This window comes from Perca fluviatilis, chromosome 3 (assembly GCF_010015445.1).
Source record: "Perca fluviatilis chromosome 3, GENO_Pfluv_1.0, whole genome shotgun sequence".
NCBI classification, from domain to species: Eukaryota; Metazoa; Chordata; class Actinopteri; order Perciformes; family Percidae; genus Perca; species Perca fluviatilis.
In genome coordinates this window covers 6,454,585-6,482,337 of record NC_053114.1, presented here as the reverse complement: position 1 = coordinate 6,482,337, position 27,753 = coordinate 6,454,585, and the positions used below count along the sequence as shown (strand labels likewise).

General features: G+C 39.6%; 1 protein-coding gene across 1 annotated transcript; it reads left to right on the top strand.

Moving 5' to 3' along the window:
* The first annotated feature begins 327 nt into the window (after positions 1–327).
* pcsk6 (proprotein convertase subtilisin/kexin type 6) lies at positions 328–27,707 on the top strand. The gene is made up of 21 exons (XM_039795895.1): positions 328–677; positions 2,864–2,968; positions 5,372–5,482; positions 5,579–5,722; positions 7,069–7,145; positions 8,133–8,221; positions 9,720–9,892; positions 10,000–10,212; positions 14,774–14,874; positions 16,825–16,928; positions 17,070–17,187; positions 17,299–17,487; positions 19,290–19,426; positions 19,537–19,692; positions 20,556–20,658; positions 20,750–20,946; positions 21,987–22,074; positions 22,163–22,266; positions 23,045–23,174; positions 24,839–24,951; positions 26,615–27,707. Exons 1-21 carry the CDS (start codon positions 414–416, stop codon positions 26,710–26,712), a joined length of 2,814 nt encoding a protein of 937 aa, XP_039651829.1. The 5' UTR covers positions 328–413; the 3' UTR covers positions 26,713–27,707.
* The last annotated feature ends 46 nt before the right edge of the window (positions 27,708–27,753 follow it).

Sequence of the window (27,753 nt, the reverse complement as noted above, 5' to 3'; positions counted from 1 at the left end):
ATTATTCGTTTTAAATAAAGGGATTGACATTATCCAACTTTAAGTTTCAGATTTTGGACAACTTATTTGAGGGGAAAGCGTTTGTTTTAAAGCAGGCCATCTACACAGGACCGTTAATTATAATAATTACCGACTAAAAGACTGAACAAATGTGCGCCAACATTTAGTGTGGTGTAAACGTACCACTGCAGGTAAATGGTAGGCTATAAGCAGCAGCAGCAACAGCAGTGAGCCAGGGCGCTGATCTAATGATGTGTGTGTGTGTGTGTGTGTGTGTGTGTGTGTGTGTGTGTGTGTGTGTGTGTGTGTGTGTGTGTGTGTGTGTGCCATTGGCTGCAGCTGACAGCTCTGATCTGATCGCTCACACATAGCCCCGGTCGTTTCTACCGGAGTTTACCGGGACTGACCACAACATGATGGACTTATTAGACTTTCCCTCCAAAGCTGACCCAAAGATCCGACACCATCTGTATCTCCTCAACCGAGTTTTGTTTCCTAACTTGGGAGTCAGGATGGCTTTTTTCTTGCTTCTCATTATAGTAACTGTTGTTAGGAGTGAGTCAGTGGCTCCGGGACCCGGGAGCGTTTATACCAACCACTGGGCAGTGCGGATCCCAGGGGGCCGGGGACAGGCGGACAGGATCGCTGCTAAATATGGATACATCAACTTCGGACAGGTAAGCAGTTTATCGCTGTTGATTTGTTATTACTGTCATGTTTACTTTGTGACGTAGCAGCATGCAGTAACTGTAATGGTCACTGTGATCTCACACTTGGTAAGATTAGATATAATCAAAATGGCTACATTTGAGAAAATAAGCTATATATGAGAATAAATCAAGTCCACCCACATGAAATGTTGTAATAGCCTAAGTGTCCTATGGAGGCTGTAGCTTTCAAAACTGTGTACACTTTCCTGCAGGGGAGAACTGATTGACTTATTGCCTTCTGGATATTGAAGCATATAAGATTAAAAGATGTTTAAAATGTGTTCATTACGTATGTATTCATAGTTAATAATTAATTTATTAATAGCCTACTCTATAGCAGGGGGACTGGGTCAGAATCAGAGAAAGATGTATTGCCAAGTAGGCTAAGTAGCCTTGGTTGGTGCATACATAAACAAACAAACAAACATAAGCCTATTGCACATTAATATGAAATAAAGAACAAATACAGAAACAAATAGGCTATATACAAAATAGCTGTTAACATAAGAAAAAAGAGAAGAAAAAAAGATGCTGGATGGCCCTCCAGTTAATGCAGGGGGGAGCCACCAAATTATTGTACATTTTTTGAGAATTTTTTTAAAAGTGAAAATGTCAGTTTGGTTATGTTTAGGCACACAACTACTTAATTAGGTTCAGAAAAAGATGGTGGATTGGCTTAAAATCAGATGCTGGTTACGCACGTGATGCTGTATGTCATGTTCGTAAAGTAAAAAAAAACTTGACACAGTCGAATTTTGGTTGTGTTTAGGCACAAAAACTACTTGGTTAGGTTTATAAAATGATTGTCATTTGGGTTCAAATCAGACGTTACTTTACACCCTGAAGGTTACGCTGACCGTAGTCTCGGAGAAGGGTCTGGCTAGTCCACACAGCATTCCGGGATGGGAAAAAAACGTGCTCTGGTTTATTGGCATTTCTTTAAACCAATCACAATCGTCTTGGGTGCCGCTAAGCGCGGCACGGTGTCCCGGCGCCGCTGCAAAATAGCCTCGGGAAGGAACTTGTTTTGGTGGAACATGTGTACGTTCAAAAGTTGTTTTAGTCGTGCAACAGAAAACTCAGATTGGACAGATTAAGCTAGCTATCTGGATTTACCCTGCAGAGATCTGAGGAGCAGTTAACCATAGTCCTCATAAATCCACCGGAGTTTAGAACGCCAACACAAAGAAAGAGGAAGGTACCGGTCATCCGGCTGAAATGAGGGACATCTGGCAGAATTTCCAGCGGCACTGGAGCAATCCCGGAAGTGGAACGTTGTAGATGTGCTGAACGTGATGTCCGTTAATAGTGAAAGTCCTGTGTTTGTCTGACCCATCCATCCCCCCCAACCTGCCTGCTTATGCAGAAATTTGGTGCTCTTCTACTTCCACACCTTACTTCCTGCTTTGCTCCCGTCATGACTACCTCAACCACTGGAGGGCTCTGTCAGAAACATAAATATAGGCCATAATTGCAGCTTGTACAAACAACTTATGGGAGTGTTTTTCGGGTGTCTCGATAAAGACCTTGTAGGTGAAAACATTGCAACATTAGAACTTTAGGAGCTTCTTCTTCTCTTTGGATATTTTTGTGCTGCACCTTTAGGAATGGCCACAATCATCGTCTTCGCTTATAAGTGATCTATAAACCTTCAGTAAAGGATTTAATAACATTTGTAAAATTACAAGTTACAACTTATGTTCTTAACGCTTTATAAAGGTTGCCTTTTCGAAAGTGGTAATCTACTAGATACAGTAGGAGTACAGTCTGTAAAAGAGAATAACACAAGACATGTGTGGTTGAAAGAGATAGGGAGAGAATTAAGAGAGATGTAAGCATATGACTGCAGTTGTGCCAGCTGTGCACATGTGCTGAGAATCCAGATGACATTTTTGGTGCTAAGTCAAGAGAGAAAAAGCATATTTATTGAGTGACAGAATTTATACAGATGGTCCAAATGTGTTTTGAATGTAGAATGCTTTGTAGAATAAGGTTTATGTTTTTGAATTAAGTCAGACCACATCAGTGTAAAAGCCATTTAGATGAAAGCAGCTCAGATAGATAGAATATTTAGCATTTAGCCATGGTTTTATGGTCTGAGTTTCAGTGCAGTTGTTGTCCTTGTCTTGATGTTGCTGTTTGTGTTCGGTCAGATAGGAAGTCTGGAGGACCATTACCATTTCCACCACAGCAGAGTGGTTCGCAGAGCGGCATACTCTTTGAAGGGCCCCCACAGCTTCATCCATATGGATCCTGAGGTGAGTCCCGGATCAGTTTCTTTCAAGTGGAATCACAACACAATAGAGGAGATCTGATCAAATGAACACACGTTTCCTCTTGTCTAAAGCCTTCCCATCAGACCTGGCAACCCTGGACGTAGTTGGAGTACCACACTGGCAGCAGTTCAAATATTTCTGTAATTTTCCATTTCACTGGTTTATACTATGATGTGGAAATGCTGTATAGCTGATTTAACCCTTGTGTGGTGTTCGAGTCTGTGGGACCCGTTTTCAGTGTTTGCTAAAAGAAAAGTTATGCTATTTATTATTTCATCTAACTCAAACTCATTGGCCTTGGCTCATTTTCTGTGAAGAACATAAAAAATAACTTATTTTCAATGACTGCACACATAACTATTACATATGAGGTATTCGGGTCTACTGGACCCAAGTGTATTTAATTGTAGGTGCTATGAAACTATGTTGTATTTCTGCACATGCTATTCCCACATAAAGTTACACAATAGTTACATTTCCAGCACTTTCACCTGTTCTGATTAAGTTCTAAGAAATAAGCACCAATAATGATCAAAAATCAATTTTTTTTAAAACCTTTTTTATAATTGAATTTCCTTGTTTTCTCACAAAAAACGAAAATGATCAAATGCTCATAAATGTGATCTCACAGGGGTAAATGGCAAATATTAACCATAAATGATGTATATATCATTGGTAATTGAGCTAAAGTAAACATCTGTTAAGTATTTTTACATAAATTGTCATGGCTGTATTGATTTAAAAGCCTTAAATATGAACACCACCAATATGAACACCACACAAGGGTTAAAAAAGATGAACCTGACATTTTTGTGCAGTTATAAGAAGACAGGTTTGCGCCTCTTGGACTGAGTTTCAGGTGGATGAAAAAAATAGTGGTTGTTTTCACAACACAGATAAGATACATTCCTTCCTTGGAGACTCACTCCACTCCACTGCTAATTTTAAAAAGTGAAGACAAACGACACGCAATTGTCAATTTTAGTGAATTTTATTTACAACTAAAGCCTTCATTAAAGCATATATTGGAGGACACGTCATCCAATCAAACATCAGCTGGAAAATAATTGCACAAGCAAAATCAAGTGAATTAAATATAGAGTAATGATGATAATTTTGAAAAGTGAATAACAAATAGAGTTTTAGTAATTAAAACTTAAATGACTGAGTGACTTAAACATGTTTACGTTGATATTAACATCAAAAGAAAGTAAGGAGATGCTCAGATTTGAAGATTTGAAACGCATGGACACAAAACAGAAGAAAAGAGGTTTGAGCGTGGAGGAGTCTTGCAGATCATGTGAGACTGCTGCATTAAAGGTGCATATGTTTCTTTCAAACAAAGCTATGTGTGCAAACCAAAATGCATGTGTGTATCCTTGGGATCTAACAAACATGTTGAATGCATCTCCTTCCTCATAAAACATTGACAGCAGCTGCTATTATTTTGACCATTCATTGTTTACATCTGTGTTTGCTAGCTTTGTAGTTTGTAGTAACAGCATTCCGAGATGGGAGAAAGAGAAAAACGTGCTCTGGTTTATTGGTATTTCTTTAAACCAATCACAATCGTCATGGGCGGTGCTAAGCGCCCAACTTGTTTTTGTGCAACTAGTACGTTCAAAAGTTGTTTTAGTCATGCAACAGAAAACTCAGATTGGACAGATAGTCTATTGAATTTATAACAACAACCACATGCTGATATTGCCATTGGCAATGCACATGTGCAAAACTTAAAAGAAAATTATATAATCAACTCAAAGTTTGCGCTACAATCATTGGTCAACCTGTTGCACACTCCTTTAAAATAATCCACAAGAAGAGCATGCTCAGACTCTTCTGACTCCATGCATGTTTTGAATTATGAATACCAAGTTTTGCCTTCTAACAGGCAATAGATTCCTTTCGCTTAGACACAACAGGCTGCTTGGGAACGCAAAATGAATTTCAGTGTAAACTGATAATTAAGTTCTATCGTATAAGTCTTAATAGTAAAGTAAATATTATTAAGCTGAATTTGAGCATTAAATACAATTCCAATATTAGCAATGAATGAAATTTGAATGGTAAAATAGAGGAATATGGACAGCTCTAGTGTGTATGTGGGTGTATGCTCATGTAACTGCAAAAGTCAGGGTAAGGATTCTACATTGCGGTAGGATGCCTATATATAACAGTAATTTCAGTATTCTTAGATGAAATCAATTATGAACCAATTCTTTTATTAATCCATTATTAAAATGTATTTTATTTTTGAGAAAATAAAGTTCTTGACTTTACCTAACCCTAACCCTAACCCACAAAATGAGGATTTTGATATTAATGTATAGGTGTGGGCTTCCATAGAAATGGTGTGGCTCTGACTGTTTCCATTTCCATCCTTAGGTGGCCTGGGCTGAGCAGCAGGTAGTAAAACCAAGAGTAAAGAGGTATGTCCAAAGTGACCCAAGCTTCATTCATTTCAATGACCCTAAATGGTCCAACATGTGGTACATTGTAAGTAAAGTGCACTGAATTATCATTCATCCTGCCATTTCCATTTCAGCAAGACAAATTAAGAAGTTTGGTGCTTGCCTTTCATTTTCCTTTTAGCACTGCAATGATAAGAGCAGCCGTTGTTGCTCAGAGATGAACATTCTGGAAGCCTGGCAGAGGGGCTACACCGGCAAGAACGTGGTGGTCACCATATTGGATGACGGCATCGAGAGGAACCACCCTGATCTGGCTCAGAACTATGTATGTGTTATCTATACAACCATCTCCAAATATGGACACAGTTCAAAATCAATAAACGTGCTGTGGATTTCATTTCACATGCCCTAAGTGCCTAAAACCTGCATTCTATCTCATTTCCAGCAGGGGGCAAAAAGAAATCTGTTTCTAAAAATGTTCAAGTCTTCTTCAAAACAGCATAATTTTTACAAATGATGGTCCTTTTTATTTAAAAATAGACGATAAAGCAGGGTATGCTTTAGGGGACGGGCTACACGCCGACCTGTCATTCAGGACAGAAGCTTTACAATGCTAACCACGGCACTGTGGACATTAAAATAGACCTGAACTTGTTTTTGGGTGTTGTCTGTGTTCATCAAAGTAAATTGGAACATTTTGGTCGCCTAAAAATTTCTTGTTCAGCGTTCGCCAATTGATCTAGCTAGCTACCGCTAGCGTTAGCTGGTAACTTAAAGTGATGGTTCGGAGTAATTTCACCCTAGGGTCCTTTGCACCATGACCTCGAGCCAAACAATCCCCCAGAAGCTTTTTTCACCTGGGTCGAACATTGGACGAGTTACCGTTAACAGCTGAATAGCTTAGCACAGGGGCTAATGGATCCAGGTTTGTATCTCGTAAGTTACCCCACTAATAATGCCCAAAATGATACCAAACTTCTACACTAGTACAAATAGGTTATGCATTCATAAAACGATGGATTGGAAAGTTTGTAAGTACACCAGAAGTTTATGTAAATAACACTTGCCTGTTGGCTTCTGCTCTCTGCTGCTGCTGTTGCTGCTGCTACCGCAGTAAGACGAGAGCTTAGGGCCGTCTACAAATTACAACAACGAAAAGAGATACAACAAAAATATTTATTAATTTAACTTTTTTTTTTTAAGTGCTGTAGTATAACTAGCAGGAGACAAATTGTAATTGAGGTAAGTTTGGAGACATTACCTTATTTAATTATTAAATTAATAAATATTTTTGTTGTATCTCTTTTCGGTGTTGTAATTTGTAGACGGCCCTAAGCACTCGGTAGCAGCAGCAGCAGCAGAGACGAGAAGCCAATAGGCAAGTGTTATTTACATAAACTTCTGGTGTACTTTCCAATCCGTTGTTTTATGAGTGCATAACCTATTTGTACTAGTGTAGAAGTTTGGTATCATTTCGGGCATTATTAGTGGGGTAACTTACAAGATACAAACGTTGATCCGTTGGCGACGTCCTAACTCAAGGCTTCAAAACGGCAGTCCACAAACCAATGGGTGACATCACTGAATCTATGTCCATTATTTTCACAGTCTATTGTCTCAGCCTCACCTATTTGTTGCCATTTCTTCTGTTGTCATGTATCACTTCTCTAGGACCATCTAGCAAGTTATGATGTCAATGGGAATGACCATGACCCTACACCACGTTATGACTCCCGCAATGAAAACATGTAAGAATGAATAGCACCAATGTCTCCACTTTGTCACATTCAAATTAAATCTATTCCGCAGTTCCCCCATCTACGTCCTTTAATCATGTCTCTGTCATTTTGATATAAGGCCAATTGCACACTATACAGCAGAGTAGTGTCAGATTGGTTCCAGGCTCATTTTCAGAATATTTAGAAATACTAAGTGCCTCAGGGGGCTTCAAACACAGTCATTGTTGGATTGTGACAGCAGAATCAGGGGGGCTGTGTCCAACAGTTTTGTAACTTTCACGCTCACTTTATGCAGCGATTGGTCAGCTGTGTGAAGGTGAGAAAATGATCTCTTAAGTTCTGTTTGCATTCTTCACACAACTACTTCTTTCATTTTTTGTGTGATGGGATAACGCTTTGTGTGATGGGATAAAGCTTTCAAATATTTTTTTCCAAATCCTCTTTTTAAAGTTCCCCATGTGAGGTAGATGGTTGTGCCTTCATTTCAGTGCTGCAGATGAGGTAACTGCACCTACTTTTGGGTTGGATTCATTCTGTTAGTATTCATCCAATGGGCCTATGCCCAACCTACATAATAATGCCTACACCTTTGATGTTCAAATCCTCATCTTTTTCTATTTCCAGCAGATCTAACATAGGCTTTGAGAGCAAAAGCAACCTAAAAAACCAACAGTAAATGCCAGGTTTTGATGTCATCCCAAGGAATTAAAGACTTCTTTCTAGACCATTTTGTACTAATGATCATACAAGAGGAAATCCATCATAGCAGAAGCAAGAGTAGTCTCCATAGTGTGTCTTTGATCCCACTCTTGGTGTGATTACATTTCTCATTTGAATGATATATAAAATAAATGTTGGTGTGGTTTATAAAATAAGCCTTCTCACCACTCTGTCAAGTTATTTAATTTCAGATATGCCTGTTAGAAATGTTTACAGTAATCTGCCTTTGAACTTGTCAGGCTTTTGTGTTTGCTCTCTTTTTACTGCTCTCTGTAGACATGGTACTCGGTGTGCAGGTCAAGTTGCAGCAGTGGCCAATAACTCCCACTGTGCCGTTGGGATTGCCTATAATGCTCGGATTGGAGGTAGAGTTCTCTGTCCTTTTTCTCAACACCTGAGCCACATTAGCAGTGTGGTCTGCTGATCCATCGCTTTGTTCCAGACAGAAATATCTCAGCCTATACTGGATGAATTGCTATGAAATGTGTAGATATTCATGGTCCCCACAGGATGGATCACAATTACTCTGTTGATCCCAACTTTTGATTTAGCGCCATCATTACACATCAGAAGGTTCACTTATCCCCTGACATCTTGAAATCTTCTACATTGATTGGCACAAAGTTTAGTTTAGACATTAATGGATAACAAATGATGAATCCTAAAGACTTTGTTGATCCTACTATTAATCAGGTCAAACTTTAAATAATTGTTGTTGTATTGCAGGGTGCAGCTGGTCTGTTTTTAATGTAGTCTTTTTCAATGCTTTCTAAAGCAAATCATACAAAGATGCAATTTATACTTTATTTTAAGTGGTGTTTCACCACCAAGAATCAAACCTCAAGTGTCTGCAGGGGTGGGCAAGAACTGAAATTCTGAAATGAGTGTTGTAAACAGCATTTTATGGTGTGAGCGAGACCCAGTGGTGCTAATTAAAAATATGTATCCACTTTTAAGTAGTTTAAACCAGTGATTCCCAACCAGGTGTGCATATACCCCATTGGGTACTTCTGCAGTTGGGTATGTGGAAAGATTGTAGAGTAGCTCAACTAAATTAAAAACAAAATGAAATTATCATTTGTTTGGAAGAATATACCCAAATATTCACATTAAGTTAACTGTGACATCTGAACACTACATGTTGCAGTTATGGGGAGAAAACTAGTTAGTAAACCAGCAAGGAAGTTTAGCAAAAGTAATGAATGAATGAATGATAGAAATAACTAGCCAAAAGTAATGACTAAACAGTCAAAATGATTAGGGAAAAGTAATGGAGCACTTAAAATAGCTAAAAGTTTAAATAGTTAGCTAACGATTGAAATAGTTGGCTAACGGTTGAGATGATTGGCTTAAACGGATGGATAAATGGTTGAAACATTCAGCTTCTCTCCAAGTAGTAGTAGCCTAGGAGGTTAAATTAAACAGTTCAATTGAATAAAATACTAAACAATATCCACTTTTATATAATGAATAGTGTTATATATTTGAACATACATTGGGAATCGATGAAGGGGTATGTGAGTTCATGTGGGGGGACCTCAGACCAAAAAGGTTGGGAACCACTGGTTTAAATTGCAAAGTATCCTATTTTATGAGTCACCTTTGTGTGTAAAATCAAGTATAACTACAGCTATCAGATAAAGTATCAGAAAAAGATAGCAGAGTAAAAAGTAAACAATTTTCTGTATGAGACTTTACTTCAAGCTGCAAGATATTATTGTTATTTTGTGTAGATGCTGCTTGTATCTCTTTATTTATACACCAATTTACTGTGTAATCTAATGAATATGCAAAGAAGACTGGAATATCTATTCCAGTTGAAATGAGTGTGTTGAATTGGGATTGATGCCGTCTTTGACACAGGGATTCGGATGCTGGATGGCGATGTGACTGATTTGGTAGAGGCCATGTCCCTGGGAATCCGACCAGACTACATTGACATCTACAGTGCCAGCTGGGGCCCAAAAGACGATGGCAAGACGGTGGATGGCCCAGGGCCGCTAACTAAACAAGCTTTTGAACAAGGCATCAACAAGGTTTGAACAGTCACAAAGAAAAACCAGAATGTCTCTGAGAAGACTTAATGCACGTATGATTGGTGTTTGAGTGGAATCACAGCAACACATCACTGTGTGTCACACAGGGCCGCAAAGGCTTGGGGTCCATTTTTGTCTGGGCGTCAGGTAACGGGGGTCGCCAGGGTGATCACTGCTCATGTGACGGTTACACCAGCAGTATCTACACCATCTCCATCTCCAGCACCACAGAGAACGGAAACAAGCCCTGGTACCTGGAGGTGTGCAGCTCCATCATAGCCACAACTTACAGTAGTGGAGAGTTTAATGAGAGGAAGATTGTAAGTACTGCGTCAATTTCAATTCCAGTTCCAGTGGTGATTGTGTGTGTGTGTGTGTGTGTGTGTGTGTGTGTGTGTGTGTGTGTGTGTGTGTGTGTGTGTGTGTGTGTGTGTGTGTGTGTGTGTGTGTGTGTGTGCGTGTGTAACTTATATGTTGTATTTGTATTTGCTGGAACTGTGCATTATAGGGTGTTTGGGGTGAAGGTGTCTATGTTTACTATATGTGTATGTATATTTGTGAGGCCCTGTACAGACTGTGAAAACAAATATCCCCAGTGAACAATAAAGACTATCTATCTATCTTCATCAACTGTAGCTCAGACAGTTAGACACATTCATAATTCATATGACAATTCCAAACAAATTGGTTACACCCGTAGCATATAACTGTTGAATGTCTGTAAGCTGCTAACATTGAAATTTAAAAAATATATTGAACCTTTCTGGTACAGGATATAAAATCCTCTACTCCAGACTCAGACACTGTGTACAACAAAACAAAATGATATAAACAAATTTGAAAGCATACTAATTTCATAAATCATATCCATTTCATGATTCAAAATGACTTATATTTCATAAATAAATTACATAAATTACAAACCAGCTTAATAGTTGTACATGACATCTTTTGACAAACAAAATGTATCCAACCTATCCAAGAGTTAACTGAAGGGGAACGCACAGCTTATAAACCTCAATCATGTCTCCTCTGTATCTTCTGTATACAAAAGTCAAAAAAAAGAACTTAATTTTCTCAATCTCTCTTCATATGACATATGTTTCATTCCTGGGATTAATTTAGTAGCTCTTCTCTTTGGTTTATCTAGAGCCGTTTTTACATATGAACTCTGGACAATGTCCGAGGAATTATGTCTATGTATATGACATAGTCCGGAGTTTCCCTTTAACACACGTGGCACATAACTTGAGATTGTCCATGTCAGATGCATTCTCACTTACTGTAAATGCTCTTTTTGGTTTAGACAAGGGGTGTTGCTGTGTAGAGAGTGCAGCAGACAGGACACGATAACACCGTCACTGAGCCGGCTTGTAATTTGGTCATAGACAAGCGAGTCTCTTGCTGTTTCTTGAACTTGTGTGATGGTTTCCTGAATATCTTCTTCTCTAGTTAGACTTTTTCATTGCCTTCTTCATGTAAATCACCCTTCTTGTTCCACCAAAACAAGTTCCTTCCTGAGACTATTTTGTAGAGCCACCTTCGCTGCGTCTGAAGCTTAGCGACAATTGTGATTGTTTTTTTTTCTCTTATCCCAGAATGTATGTGTGGTTTAGCGAGATCTTACTCTGCACTGTGGAGATAGAGCTGGCAATGCGAAACAATGACTTCTGTATCTCATTATTATGAGAATAGCTCTCTTGCCAACCACAGTGTTGAGATTTGTGGTGAGGCATGTACTCCAAAAGTATGAAGCCAGCGTGTACAGATTGTAAGTGTAAGATTGTACACTTGTGTGTGTGTGTGTGTGTGTGTGTGTGTGTGTGTGTGTGTGTGTGTGTGTGTGTGTGTGTGTGTGTGTGTGTGTGTCGTGGTAACTTATATGTTTTATTTGTATTTGCTGGAACTGTGCATTATAGGGTGTTTGGGGGTGAAGGTGTCTATGTTTACTATATGTGTATGTATATTTGTGAGGCCCTGTACAGACTGTGAAAACAAATATCCCCAGTGAACAATAAAGACTATCTATCTATCTTCATCAACTGTAGCTCAGACAGTTAGACACATTCATAATTCATATGACAATTCCAAACAAATTGGTTACACCCGTGACATATAACTGTTGAATGTCTGTAAGCTGCTAACATTGAAATTTAAAAAATATATTGAACCTTTCTGGTACAGGATATAAAATCCTCTACTCCAGACTCAGACACTGTGTACAACAAAAACAAAATGATATAAACAAATTTGAAAGCATACTAATTTCATAAATCATATCCATTTCATGATTCAAAATGACTTATATTTCATAAATAAATTACATAAATTACAAACCAGCTTAATAGTTGTACATGACATCTTTTGACAAACAAAATGTATCCAACCTATCCAAGAGTTAACTGAAGGGGAACGCACAGCTTATAAACCTCAATCATGTCTCCTCTGTATCTTCTGTATACAAAAGTCAAAAAAAAGAACTTAATTTTCTCAATCTCTCTTCATATGACATATGTTTCATTCCTGGGATTAATTTAGTAGCTCTTCTCTTTGGTTTATCTAGAGCCGTTTTTACATATGAACTCTGGACAATGTCCGAGGAATTATGTCTATGTATATGACATAGTCCGGAGTTTCCCTTTAACACACGTGGCACATAACTTGAGATTGTCCATGTCAGATGCATTCTCACTTACTGTAAATGCTCTTTTGGTTTAGACAAGGGGTGTTGCTGTGTAGAGAGTGCAGCAGACAGGGACACGATAACACCGTCACTGAGCGGCTTGTAAGTTTTGGTCATGACAAGCGAGAGTCTCTTGCTGTTTCTTGAACTTGTGTGATGGTTTCCCTGAATATCTTCTTCTCTAGTTAGACTTTTTCATTGCCTTCTTCATGTAAATCACCCTTCTTGTTCCACCAAAACAAGTTCCTTCCTGAGACTATTTTGTAGAGCCACCTTCGCTGCGTCTGAAGCTTAGCGACAATTGTGATTGTTTTTTTTTCTCTTATCCCAGAATGTATGTGTGGTTTAGCGAGATCTTACTCTGCACTGTGGAGATAGAGCTGGCAATGCGAAACAATGACTTCTGTATCTCATTATTATGAGAATAGCTCTCTTGCCAACCACAGTGTTGAGATTTGTGGTGAGGCATGTACTCCAAAAGTATGAAGCCAGCGTGTACAGATTGTAAGTGTAAGATTGTACACTTGTGGTTTGTGTGTGTTTGTGTGTGTGTTTTGTGTGTGTGTGTGTGTGTGTGTGTGTGTGTGTGTGTGTGTGTGTGTGTGTGTGTGTGAATAAAAGAATAAGAGAATTATGACCAAGTGAAGAGACATAATGATTTATGTTCAAAACACACACACATACACATACACACAAAAGGTAGAAGTTGTGCTGCTGTTAACAACAAACTGTGAGAATCTGCCTCTTGGCTCTGGCTACAAGCCATCTCTCTATGTGGCCGGCTCACAGACTTTGTTCCTCAGTGTAAATAGTATGCTTTGGTTTGTGTAAAACTAGTCTCGCTTTGCCAGACGCTCCTCCAAAGTGCACTGAAGGAGGGTCTGGCTACTCCACATAGCATTCGGGGATGGGAGGAAAACGTGCTCTGGTTCAATGGCATTTCTTTAAACCAATCAGAATCATCATGGACAGTGCTAAACTCCGCACAGAGCCGCTGCAAAATAGTCGTGCGAGAGAAAACTCAGATTGGACAGTCTAGCTAGCTGTCTCAATTTACCCTGCATAGATCTGAGGAGCAGTCAACAATAGTTCTCATTAATCCACCGAATTTAAAATTACAACACAAAGAAAGCGGAAGGAAAGGAAAAATACATGCATCCGGTGGAATTTCCTGCAGCACCGGAGCAATCCAGGAAGTAGAACGCAAAGGATATAGACTAGTGTAACACCAACCAGAGTGACGAGAGAACCAGCTCCTCATTGCAGTGTGTAAAGTGGAGGCCAGCCAAACAGCAAAGTTAGTCAGCTTGTGGAGCAATGGCCATTCTAAGGGGGGGGTCAAGGGGGAGGCAGCGCCCCTGTAATATTAGACCAGACCCCTCTCTGGCCCCGACCTCTGTTTAAAAGCTATAGTGAAGTTATTGGTATCATATGAAAAGAGCTTTCAGCTTTACCAGCGTCATCGTTTTTCTATTCAGAGACTACCTTTATCATAGTTGGGGCAATGGCATCCAGAACATTTGTAATTTTAAAACTGAAATGATCTACAAGATCATTGACTGAGACCCAAGACAGAGCAGGTTTGGAAGAGAAAGTCTGAATAAGCAATTCAATGTTTTTTTCAGTGATATACCATTTTGTGATTACCTCTGTTTGACCATGTAAATGCACCTATAGGCTGATCAGCATTCTGTCAAATTAAGGACTCTCAGTAAACATCAATACATTAATAATACTTTGTAGAAGGAACTTTATACAAAATCAGATCTTTAAACAATTTAATTCAATTCAATTTTATTTAGTGGCAAATCACAACAGGAGTTATCTCAGGACACTTTACAGATAGTGTAGGTCTAGACCACTCTCTATAATTTACAAAGGCCCATCAATTTCCCACGAGCAAGCATTTGGTGTGACAGGGGTGAGGAAAAACTTCTTTTTAGGGAGAAACCTCGGACAGACCCAGGCTCTAGGTAGACGGCCATCTGCCGCTGTCTGTTTGGGACACAGAGACACTGATACAGATATACATGATATGATTCACAACAGTTATAGCAGTTGGTATGATGCGCCATGGCACTTAAAGTAACAATAAAGATAATCGAACTATGACTAGAAATAATAATAATAATAATAATAATAATAATAATAAACACTGCATATAATGGGAACTATACTATGTTTGTGCTGCGTTGCAGGTAACCACTGACCTGAGGCACCGCTGCACTGACGGTCATACTGGCACTTCTGTCTCTGCTCCTATTGTGGCCGCAATCATAGCTCTCGCTCTGGAAGCCAAGTAAGTCAAGTTTTCTGTTTACTGTCACAATCATCTCATTACTATGTTCTCTCCGTAACCATCTGTCTTCTGTCCTTTCTTAATGTCTGTTTAGGTCTTCTGCTGACATCTGAACTGTGTGTGCTGTGTCTTATCTAGAAACTACAGCTAAAAATATAATTTCTCTGAGTTAGTTACATTTTAGTTTCATTTTTTGTGTGCAGGATGTTTCCCCGATTTCTCTGTGAACTTTCAGAGCTTCTGTCCTGATTGGTACTTTATGTTCCTTTTATCCTTATACACTCCTTGATAAACATTAAGTGTCAATGTTATTGTGATGCTCAGACTCCTCTCAAGAGAAAATAATGTTGCAGTTATATTTTCCATTACCCGTGTGTGTAACCGTGACTTCAGTTTCTGTGACTCTGGGGTCAAAGTTCAATTAATTTCGACCATTCGACCGCAGCACTCTCGCTCCTTTAGTCCGTCTCTGAAGACTCCCCTACCCTGTCTGTGGCACAGCCCATTGGTTCCTCAATGTAAATCTTTAAAAACAAAAATGCTCAGTTGTGTCTTAAAACTGCAGCTCTGTGACTAGGGTTGGGTATCGTTTTTTTTGATACCGGTGCTAAAACAATACTTTTAAAATGGTGCCAGTGCCTTAACCGATACTTAAAAAAATACTGTTATAGGGTATTTTACAATAACTTGAATGCACCACGAGGCTCACTAGTTTCAAGTGAATGCACCACGTCTGTGTTGTTTTTCCGACAACAGCACTACGGCAGCTGCACACTGCTTAACGTCCCGCTGTTGGAATCCTCTACATGAAACACAGACACCCTTCACACCGTTTAGCTGTCAGCATTTTAACCGTGTTTAATCCAGCTGCTAGCTAACGGTATAGGTTAATGTTAGCTGCTGTCAAGTGAAGTGTTAACTTTGATGCTCCTTTTGCCTCTAATGTCTGTTTTCAGAGCATCAGAGAGCAGCGCAGAAGGCATTTAAGTGGCACCGAAATGAGGCACCAAAATCCGCGTTGCAATTCGGTCCGGTAGATACCGATCGTTTACGCACCGGTGCCGTATTAGCACCAGGTTTCAGTACCCAACCCTATCAGTGACACAGATGAATAAGATATATCAGGCTTTGGATACACACAGTACTCACAGTACTCAATGGTTTTCATTGAATTTGATAACAATAAGAAAAACAAAAATATCATCAATCCTTTTAGCTTTAGATTGCTTTTACACCTGAGCTGTTTTGGTCCATTATATCCATGTTTGGGCTGGTGTGAAAGCTCATCCGAACTCGGAACTGCGGATCAAAGAAACAAAATCTGGTCCGCTTGAAAAGTTTCAACCTTGAACACAATTTACGGACTTCTTTATGATTTACGGGATGATAACTTTCAGATCCATAAGCTGTTCTGAGCATACATCATAAGTCTGTGTGACATCATCATCTCTCTCTCCTTCACTCGCTGTTTGTCAGCTGCTTATTGTTCGCCTTCTTCTAAAACATTAGAAACACTGAAGCAGAACCAGAAAACCCAAGACGTTAAAAAATTTGGTGTTGCTCCATTATTTCTGAGACCATAAGTATCAATGAGTTTCACTCAGATATTGTCCAATAAACAAGTGATCGTTTCGACCATGTGACCAAATGAAAAATGCAACAATGTTGCAACCTAACTCCCGAATCACACAGAGTCTACCAAACTATAGGTGTGAACGCGCCCTTACTTAACAATGAATGGTGTCTTGCCTCTTCTTGTATTTTTGTACCTCCATGTGTGAATGTACTGTAAAGGCTAATGTTGACCAATGGAACGGTCTGCCAAAAACACGGGGCATTTCTTCAAATTAAAGAAGTTGAATTGACTTGTCATAACAATGAAACAAAGCTAAAGGTCATGAGTGGCTCTGTCTGGCAAGGGGAGATGAATGGTGTCTTTGGTTTCTGCAGCCTTCTGCTGACATGGAGGGATGTGCAACATCTTCTGGTGAAGACATCCAGACCAGTCCACCTGAAAGCTGATGACTGGAAGACCAATGCTGCAGGATTCAGAGGCACACTGCATTCTACTTCTAATACTTGCATAGTACATTGACTGTTTCATACTCAAAACATGTGACAACACTGTAGCCTCGGACTAAGATCATTCTAAAAGGCCTCAGCATAATCCTTCCTTACGTTGTCTTTTCTCCCAGTCAGCCATTTGTATGGCTTTGGCCTGGTGGATGCAGAGGCCATGGTGCTGGAGGCCATGAAGTGGAGGACTGTTCCTGCTCAGCACACCTGCAGTCACACGCCCGAGCGACGCACCAGGTGAGGGAAACTACAGACAGGTAGCTGACCGCAAACCTGCTGCCGAAATGAAACTGCAATTCTTACAGTTATCATGTAATTGCATAATGCTTATACTGACGGCTGTCCCAGGCACATCCATGCTGGCCAACATATGAGCTGCAACATTAGCACTTCTGGGTGCTCAGGAGAGCCTGAGCAGCACGTGGCTTACCTGGAGCACGTGGTGGTCAAGGTCCTGATTGTCCACCCGCGGCGAGGAGACCTGGAGATCAACCTGATCTCTCCGTCTGGGACCAGGTCCCAGCTACTGGCCAACAGGTGAGAGCTACACTCTGCACACCACTCAACGTCATCTGCAGAGGTTCTAACAGTTTTCACTATGTTCTGCCATTCCTATTGAAAACAGTTCACAGTGAGATCTGTGAATCTAAATAGAAATCGAGGAATCTCTGTGCGTGTGTTTGTGTGTGTGTGTGTGTGTGTGTGTGTGTGTGTGTGTGTGTGTCCATGAGCAGTACAGCAGCAGGGGCTGGGAGTTACTACATCCCTAGATGGCTCATTGATTGCGGTTCACCGGCTAGTGGTGTCCTGCCAAAAAGTGATCATCCGCCAAAAACTGATTGCTGTCTACCCTACATGCAAATGATGAAAATAATCGTTCACAAGCACATAAAGATGGACGCCCCGGCTCTTGGGCTCTCCAGCACGTTATTTTGTTGCCGGCGGTTGCGCACATTTCTCCATTTCTCCTCCCGCACGCTGTCGCGGCTTCCTCAGCAGCTTCCACCGCCCAGGCCACATCGCTCCCAGGATGTGTGACGGCAGTTTATTATCATCACTCCACAATCTCTAAGCATGGTGTGTGCTTGCAGGTCATGATGAGGCATGTTCAAAATAGACTCTGTAATCATCTAAATACTACTAACAACAACAACGAAACAGTAAAGATTCAAATTAAATCTGGAAAGCATTCTTCAAATAAAAAGGCTGACCAAGAATTAAATCCATCTCACACAAACACACACACACACACACATAACCATGGGGCTTTGTGTGTGTGAGGGACAGGCACATATCCCTCTATTTTGCCTTTTCTTTCTGCCTAGCTTTCCCTTTCATCGTCTTTGTTGATATTCACAGAGCACTATTTATTGTCGGTACTCTTCATAATATGCTTATGAATAAAACCATAGAATGTCTTTTGAAATGTAGATGGTTTTTTACTGTAAGTGTCTGGGGAAGCCACTAAGTCATCAGTGTTCACTGTTCAGGGAGTGCAGCGATAAATCAGTGGAGTTCTCTTTAAAGTCTCAACAAGTTTGAAGCCTGAAGCGCTTGGAGTGTCTATGATAAAGCACTATATAAACGTAATGAATCATTATTATTACTATCAAGTTGAAAACAAAGTGAAACAAACAGAAAGCAAAGTCTGTGATAAATGGTCAGAAAAAGGCTGTGTATTATGTATTCATTATTATACTTATATTATGTGTATAAGTATAGCAGATGCACTAGCAGCTCTGTGAGGTTTAGCTTTCAGCTAAAGTAAATGCTAACAGGGTTGCCAACTCTCAATCTTTTGGCATGCTGTGCCAATATTCTAAACATTATCAACCAGCTGCCAGTGCATTCTGTGTAATTTCATATCATATTCTGATTTGATTCCTGGGTGCGTAAATGTGGGAACATTGAGAGATTTAAGGTCTAAATTTATGACACTCACAGAATTTTAGACAGGCTGTTTTAGGTCACCAAAGCTCTAAACCGGCCAAAGATTTCATCACATGTAAATACTACAGTGCAAAGGGCCCTTAAGGGGTAATTTAAACCATTAACATAGAGCTTTTATCTTCTCAACTTTGAAAAAATGAAAATCCTGCACACTGCTCTTGCTGCAGCATCACCATTTAGAGGGACCGGAACAGTAGTTTTTCTTTTTATAAATGGTGATGCTGCAGCAAGAGCAGGGTGTGGGATTTTCCTTTTTCCCAAGTTGAGAAGATATGTGATATATTTCCAACACACATGCACAATAGAATTGTTGGATGTGCGAATTTTCAAAACATCTTCTTAACTTCACCTTGCTCGCGTTTCATTTCACCTCACTGTTATGCTCACAGGTTGTTTGACAGTTCCAATGAGGGCTTCAGGAACTGGGAGTTCATGACAGTTCATTTCTGGGGTGAGAGGGCAGAGGGCACATGGACTCTGGAGATTGTTGACTCACCATCGAAGCTTCGCAACCCCGAGGTGCTGGGTGAGGTCCAACAGCACAATCAGCACACTCAGGCATTAGATGTCCCATTACAGTTAATGTTGGTGTCCTTATCCAGAGCAATCTAAAATTATTATTGTTACTTGGCACAGGAAACCTGAAAGAATGGACACTGGTCCTTTATGGCACATCTCAGAACCCTTACCAGCCCAGCAGTGCTCAGCACTCTGGTTCAAGGATGGTGGAGATCCCAGCCACGGAGGAGATCCTGGAGGAGCCCGAGCTGGAGGAGGAAGACGAGTACAATGGTGAGAGATTTAAGGAAGTCACATCTCGTTACAGATGTGCCTGCACATTGTGTCAATGACAATGCAATTGAATTTAATTGTTCCTAACTTTACATCTAAACTGAAATAACAAGATTTAATATTGCAGTTGTGGTGTTAATAAAAAAAGATAAAATTTATTAAAGCTATAGTGCCCGACTATTTTATATTACAGGTGACCTATTATATAGCATTTTTAGGTTCATACTTGTATTTTGTGTTTGTACTAGAACATGTTTACATGCTTCAATATTAAAAAACACTTAATATTTCTCATACTGCCCATGGCTACTGCTCCTGTATTCACCCTCTGTCTGAGACACTCTGTTGGAGCGCCTGTCTCTTTAAGCCCCGCTCCCGAAAAAGCCCCGTCTGCTCTGATTGGTCAGCGTGTTTCCACATCCGAGGAGTGGAGTATACAGCGGGTCTTTGTACTGTTACAAATCATTAATAAAGCCTTCTAAACAAAGTACCACACAACGGGACATGTCCCATCAGTAATGTGACCCGAAATTGAGGAGAAATGACCTGCATTGGCAGCCAGGATTACAGCTATCTGGCGTTAGCATGCAGCTACTTAATAGTTAGCAATATGCTAACGTTAGATTGGAATGGAATGGAGCAGCACTTTCTACCGTCAAAAATAACATTAAGGCTTCTGAACCAAACACTACCCAACCAGACTGTGTGGAGGATGGGGTGGGAGTGGTTGTCATTACTTAGAATTCCTCATGGAGGAGACAGAAACTACGCACTATGGCTTTAAAAAATTACCAAACATATTTTCTTAAGATGTCTAAAACTAGTGATAGAATGTTGATCATAATCAATGTTGTGTTCATTAGGGCAATGCCACAGTGAGTGTGGAGACCAGGGCTGCGACGGACCAGATAGTGACCACTGCCTCAACTGTGTCCACTTCAGCTCAGGCAGCTTGAAAAGTGGCAGGTAAGAGTTGATAGAAAGAAGTAAAACCAGACAAGTGGAAAGTCCTTATTGTGCTGTTAACTGTCTTTGCACCGTCCCACCTCTGTGTAAGAACCTGTGTAAGCCATTGTCCACTGGGACACTACGAGGACACAGCTTCCCGTCGCTGTAGACGCTGCTACAAAGGCTGTGAGAGATGTGTAGCCCGGTCAGCCGGTGATTGTCTCTCCTGTCGAAGAGGCCTGTTTCTCAACACACTCAACTCCAGCTGCATCGATACCTGTCCCCCAGGTTACTTTGCTGATGACAGTAAGTCAACACATCCACAGTGTAATCTGAACTCAGTTGGCCTTTTATTAAATATCTGATATGTACCAGGCATGTAGATCAGGGGTTTGCAACATTTTTGATCCATGGGCCGTTCTTATATATTGTCAGTGTTCAAATGGATGTGTTAGGGGTGTGTGTGGTTATTGAGTTATAAAATTAGGCTTTATGTAGTTTAAATGTTTGTAACACACACACACACACACACACTAGGACTTTGTATCTCCCCTACCTAAAAGTAACTCTACAACTATCCCTTAAACTCATGTTTTTGTTCCTTATCCATATTAGCAAACTAGTTTGCAACAGTAATAAGTGAGGACAGACTGATGACTTACATTTAATGCAATTTTATTTTTAGTGTCAAATCATAACAGAAGTTATTTCAGAACACTTTACATATAGAGTAGGTCTAGACATCACTATAATTGACAGAGACCCAACAATTAGCTCCAAGAGCACACATTTGGTGCGAGAGCGGCGAGGAAAACCTTTTTTAACAGGCAGAAACCTCACACGGAACCTGACTCTTGGTGGGGGGCCATACAGAAATATGACTCATAATAATTATAGCAGTGGGTATAATGGAATGGTATAATGAACTGTGGCAGTTAAAGTAAAGATAAAGATAATAGAACTATGACTTAATAATAATAGTAGCATCAGTGCAGGGCGTAGCCGGGCATAGACCAGGACCATGGCAGCATCTGCAACCACAATCCAGGTGCCACCACAATCCAAAGGAAATCTGCAAGAAAAGAAAGCACAAGTCAAATGACTTACTTTTATTTAAAATCACTATGATGGAAAGTAATGAGAGAAGATGCAACACAGACAAACCCCACCAAGTCCAAGGTTATTCCAGCACAAATGGTCTAAAACAGTCAGGAATATTATTCCGTTTCCTGGTGGCCTGGTAGTAAAGGGTCTGAGGCCTGCTGCTAGTTCGCTGATTCAGAGGTTGGACATGATGTAGTTATTTTCACCACTATACTGATGGTTGTGCATGCCGTCTATGCCAGATCAGAGACAGTGTCTGAAGTGCCATAACACGTGTATGAGATGCCTGAGGTATGCAGACAGATGCACTGCCTGCAGCGAAGGCTACAGGTATGGAAACACACTCTTACACTGCCATTTATATATTTACACTTTGGTTCAAAACAAAGTGTTGTAATGTAGTGATTTTTGATTATAGTCTTGCAGGGATGACTTGTGTTCCTGAATGCACCAATGGGACCTTTTTCCATTTGGAAGAGATGACCTGCAGCCCATGCCATTCCTCTTGTAGGACGTGTACAGGTCAGTGTGTTTGCCACGCGTGGGCAGTTTTTACAGTGCCCTCACAGAAGCCACAGAACTAATACAGGCAAATGATAATTCAAAAATCTGAGGTATACACATGTTGCCCAGCAGACATGGTTGAAGAGATGTAGGTTCAGTTGTGGATATATTTTGGTAACACTTTATAATCAGCATACAAATCCTAGAGTTAAGTCATGTTTCACTATTGCATGATTCATAATGATTTAATGCATGAATTATTGCAGGATGCATCATGAATTTGAAGTTACATTAACGAGAGTAAATTAAATTGGTTAATTCCACCCATGCCATTAACAAATGATCCAGTCACTATGACTTCATGTGATTAGTACACACTTAACAGATAATCAGTTAAGGAATGTTAGTTCACAGTTTCTTCATACATTAATTGATATGCAACCAAATTAACAGTAGCCTACCTATTCTCACAGAACTATGAAGCTATTTTTTTGTTTTATGTAACTGGTTGTCAGATGCAAACATGTACATGTTGCTGCACCAAACCAAAATCATCTAGCAGGTGCCAATTGACAAAATGGGGGAGAATAAAAAGGAATTGCTTTCAAAGAGCCTGAGCAAATGCGGTCTGAAATTAACTTTTTGGCAAAAATGTGGCTGCATAAAGTACAAAGTATGTGAATTAACACTCCTTAAGTGTGAATTAATCACATAAAGTCATAGTGACTTGATCATTTGTTATGGTAAGCAACAGGAATTAATTAAAACATAAGTTTAATATGTATGTATTTCCCAGGACCAGGTAAGGAGGAGTGTATCAAGTGTGCTGAGGGCTACCTGCAGCAGGAGTGGAGGTGTGTGGAAGCCTGTACTCCTGGCTACTACTCTGGAAAGGCAGCAGGAGTCCCTCATCAGATGTGTCATAGGTGGGTGATTCATCACTGGTTCATCCCTGCATCATTTTAACATGTTTGTCTTACAATAGTCTTGCATTGCCAGCTCTACCTCCACAGCGTTGTGGAGTAAAGTCTGGCTACACCACTGATACATTCTGGGATGAGAGGAAAAAACATTCTGGGTTGTTTGCATTTTTTTAAACCAATCACAATTGTCTTGGGCAGCGCTAAGCTCCAGATGTAGTGACGGGGGCTTTGCAAAATAGTCTCAGGAAGGAACTTGTTTTGGTGGAACATTTGCACCCTGCAAAAGAAAACTCCACATACAATATTAAATTAAGTTAACTGTTCACATAATAAAGTAACGTGAGCTATTTAAAGTGCACATATTATGCTTTTTGACTTTTTCCCTTTCCTTTATTGTGTTATGTATCTTTTTTGTGCACGTTATAGGTTTACAAAGTGAAAAAGCCCAAAGTCCACCCCAAAGGGACATCTCCAACAGAAAACACTGTTCACAAACTGCTCCAAACAGCTCTATTGTAGTCCAGCCTTTACTTCCGTGACAAACGTGTGTCACTTTGTAACAACAATTATTATGCTCACCTAGCTGCTAGCGTGGCACACCCTCATACTCTGCTTGGCTAGCTCGTAGTGCTGACCTAGGCAGTGCGCATGTGCGACTCCCAACAAAGATGGAACAGAAGTGAGATGCCTCACTTGGTAGCTAAAACAGAGAGCTCAACACATAGGGTGAAAAGAGGAGCTGCAGCAATGTGCAGTATAACAAAAATATGGTGTTTTTTGAAAATTAAACTATGTAAACCTATTCTGATATAACCTCTAAATACAATTATGAACCTGAAAATGAGCATAATATGAGCACTTTAAATTAGCTGGATACATGGTTAAACCTCACCAGTGTATCGCCGTGTGTACTTCGTCCACAGCAATCCTTCCAATCAGTCCCAAAACATCCCAGTTAGAGAGGAAAAGCAATTAATATTGTAGCAAGCTGCGTGGAAGAAGTCAGAGAGCCAGAGCTACTGGAATTTAAGGTAGTTTATTCATGTTGTATACACACTCAATACACAGAGGTCATCAACCTACCCCAGTGTCTCAGTCATGGTAACCCAACAAATGTACTGTAAATAACCATTTGACACTAAATCAAGACTAAATCCCAGATAACATGAATGCATAACGAAAACACTAACAGAACATCATGAACACACTTAAACTAGGACAGGATCCTTTAATAACATAGTCTCATGATCCTTTGCACTGCAGTGCAGAACAGTCAACACAACAGCATCCTGCCGGCCGTTACAATATATACTTTTTATATATCTTTACAATCATTCCCCGAAAGAACCAAGCAGGCCTGCCTTGTTGCCATGTCAGTCAGGGTGTAATGCTTCTTATCTGTATAACTTGATAGCCTGTAAAATCTAAACCTTGGATTGTTCTTTTATTGCAGTTAAATTAGAAGTATACACCTTGCATGTACTGGTGCAAAGGGAGAGGTATACACTAGCTTCAGTCATATTTTTTATTTAAAAATAATGATATATTTACTGTTTGAGTACCCCCAAGCATCTCTCTTTATATAAAGGAAGGATGGAAATTAACTAAACAGGTGTTTGTATAAGATAGGATGATTTAATTTTTTTAATCTGCCTTTGTCTCTCAAGGTGTGAGGAAAACTGCCTGAGCTGCAGTGGAGCCGGAACAACTTGCACCAAATGCAAAGAGGGTTTTAGTCTGGTCAGCAGGACTTGTATTGTGAATGCATCCTGTAATAATGGTGAGTTTGAAATTATAACCTACATAGGCTTCATTCCCCTAGGGTGATGTTCTACTGGCAATACCTAGACCCTATTTTCCCATGTTTTTGTGTCTAAGTGACTAATGGGAACAACAATTTTTGAAATTGGTCCAGTATTAAGCAAGACAAAACAAGCTACCATGTAACGGTCATGGGCAATTGCGCACCTTCAATTTCTGTCCACTAAAAGTGCTGTTTTTGCCACTGACAGGCTGAGAAGTGTCTGAACACATTATGGAAAGGATCCCTACAGAGATAGACCTTAGATTAAGATCATTTTTGTTTAACATGAAACATCCTTGGAATCGCTATCGCCAAACTCAACAGACCCCATTATCATTTTACATCATAAAACACGCTTTATTCAAAGTCAACAGAAACAGAATAAAACTAATAAAATCTGTCTTGGTTTGTATATCCCCTGTTTCAACAATCACCACTCTGGGTTGGTTGAAATTAACCCCTAATTCACCCATTTACATTATTATTGAAAAACTTATTGTATGCTGGCTCTATACACGCTAAAAGTACTGTTTATTTACATGGAGTCTGGTGAGTTTGGTGATGGCGATTTCGGAGCTGTTTCTGGTAAAACACAAATAATGTAACTCTTTAAAAGAAAGGACGACCTCTATAGGGATCATTTCCATAATGTTGTCAGACACTTAGAATAATAATCTGAGCCTGTCAGTGGCAAAAACAGCACTTTTAGTGGATAAAAATGTACGCTGCTTAAATAAATGTTTTTACCATCAGTCACTTAGACACAAAACATGAAAAAAATAGGGTCCAGGTTGAAAAATACTAAATTTACCTTTTAAGTGTTCGCTTCAATTGTGGCATTTACCAATTTTCTCATTCTTTAAATTTTCTCTTAGGTACGAACAAAGTAGTTGTTGTCAAGGACCACTTATGTCCAACCATTCCCTCTTTATTTCTATCACTGTTCAGCTCTGCTCTGATGACGCGTCAATGGCAGGTCCTCTAATATGACCACTTACACTGCTAAAGGGATTCTGTTTTATCTGCTGATATCTGACAGCAGGACTCAATTATATTTCCTCAACTATCAAAAAAAAATAATCAACTTATACTGTATATTAGAGATGTACCGCCTAAAATGCTGGTATCGGTATCTGCCAGTATGTGAAACTATGCAACGATCCGATACCAAGTCATTTGAAGCCCTGAAAAAAATCTACCTTAAAGTAGTTCATTCATATTTGTTTTTCGTTATGACTGACTGTCAAACTAGATAATCAAAGAAAGTTTTATTGCATTCCTTCTCTTTCTGTATTTGTTCATGTTTCACAAAGAGTTTAACCTGAGCCAGGCCATACAACAATGATAGTAATCATATCGCATCTGTACAGGGTTACACAGCTGTAAAAACATAATATATATACACTGTATACTGTATATTTATTTATTTTTCTTTCACACTGGTATCGGATCGGTACACTGTATCGGCCAACATGGAAGGTATCGGAATCAGTATCGGGAAGGAAATAATTGTTTCGGAACATCTCTAATATATATAAGCAAAGAATTGATTTGACTCAGCTCTTGGAACAGGCAGCAGACAGTAAGGTTTTTATTTCTTGAAGCTGATTCTGTGCTTGTGCTCCGATCTGTCTGCCAGCTGACGAGGTTTTCTGTGAGATGGTCAAGTCCAACCGTCTCTGTGAGAAGAAGCTTTACCGTCAGTTCTGCTGCCGGACCTGTCTGATGAACGGATGAGGAGCCAAACACCACCCACACCTCCTTCTCTCTCACTCTCAATCTGTCTGAAGAAGACACAACAAGTGGAGTGTTACCATTTGGTCGAACCTACTTTATGTCTGTTACAAACTTCCATAAAGAACTAAAGTTCAATTCAATTCAATTTTATTTATAGTATCAAATCATAACAAGAGTTATCTCAAGACACTTTACAGATAGAGTAGGTCTAGACCACACTCTATAATTTGATTGAATGTTTCCTAATAATATTGCCTAGAGGAAGCATATAGGAGGAGAATAGAATTGGTCCAAGCACTGAGCCTGTGGAACACCATGGCTAACTTTAGCGTGCTTGGAGGATTTATTGTTAATATTAACAAATTGAGATTGATCAGAGAAACAGGACTTAAACCAGCTTAGTGCAATTCCTTTAATGCCAAATAAATGTTCCAATCTCTGTAACAGGATGGTATGGTCAATAGTGTCGAATGCAGCACTAAGATCTAATAAGACAAGTATGGAGAGAAGTCCTTTGTCAGGACAAGTCACAAGTTACTCTTTATTTGTAAAGGGTATTCAACTTGTTTTCAAATGGTGGATGTCTCATTTTGGAATGATCTTCTGTTGTATTTTTACAGGTTCCTGAAGGCAGGTGTGATTTCCATAAAACATTTTGTAAACAGCAGTATGTGGAATGTGTATAAATATTCTGTACTGAACTTGAATGGTATAAACATGTACAAAACTACATTATAATGCATGTGCGTTTTACAATATGAAGTTTAACCGCTTTTAATCAAAGATAGTAAAGCATGGAGCTGCCACTTGTTTTATTTCTGGTTTATCAAATTAGATTGTCTTTCTCTGCCATTTCATGATCTCAGTTTAAAGTTCTGAGCTATTGTCTATTTCCCTTCTGTTTCAGTGAGTTTTTATTTTTTTTTATTTTGAGCTGAATATTTTCAGCTCAGTTAAAATGTAAATAATAAAGCACACTTAGCTTTTAAAATCCAGAAGTGCTGCCTCTGTCTTCTATTACAGTGACTGCTATGACCACAG

Coding starts and splice junctions, on each gene's coding strand:
- pcsk6 (XM_039795895.1), top strand. CDS start 414: ATGATGGACTTATTAGACTTTCCCTCCAAAGCTGACCCAAAGATCCGA. Junction 5,723..7,068: donor CTGATCTGGCTCAGAACTAT/GTATGTGTTATC, acceptor TCACTTCTCTAG/GACCATCTAGCAAGTTATGA. Junction 16,929..17,069: donor CAATGCTGCAGGATTCAGAG/GCACACTGCATT, acceptor CTTTTCTCCCAG/TCAGCCATTTGTATGGCTTT.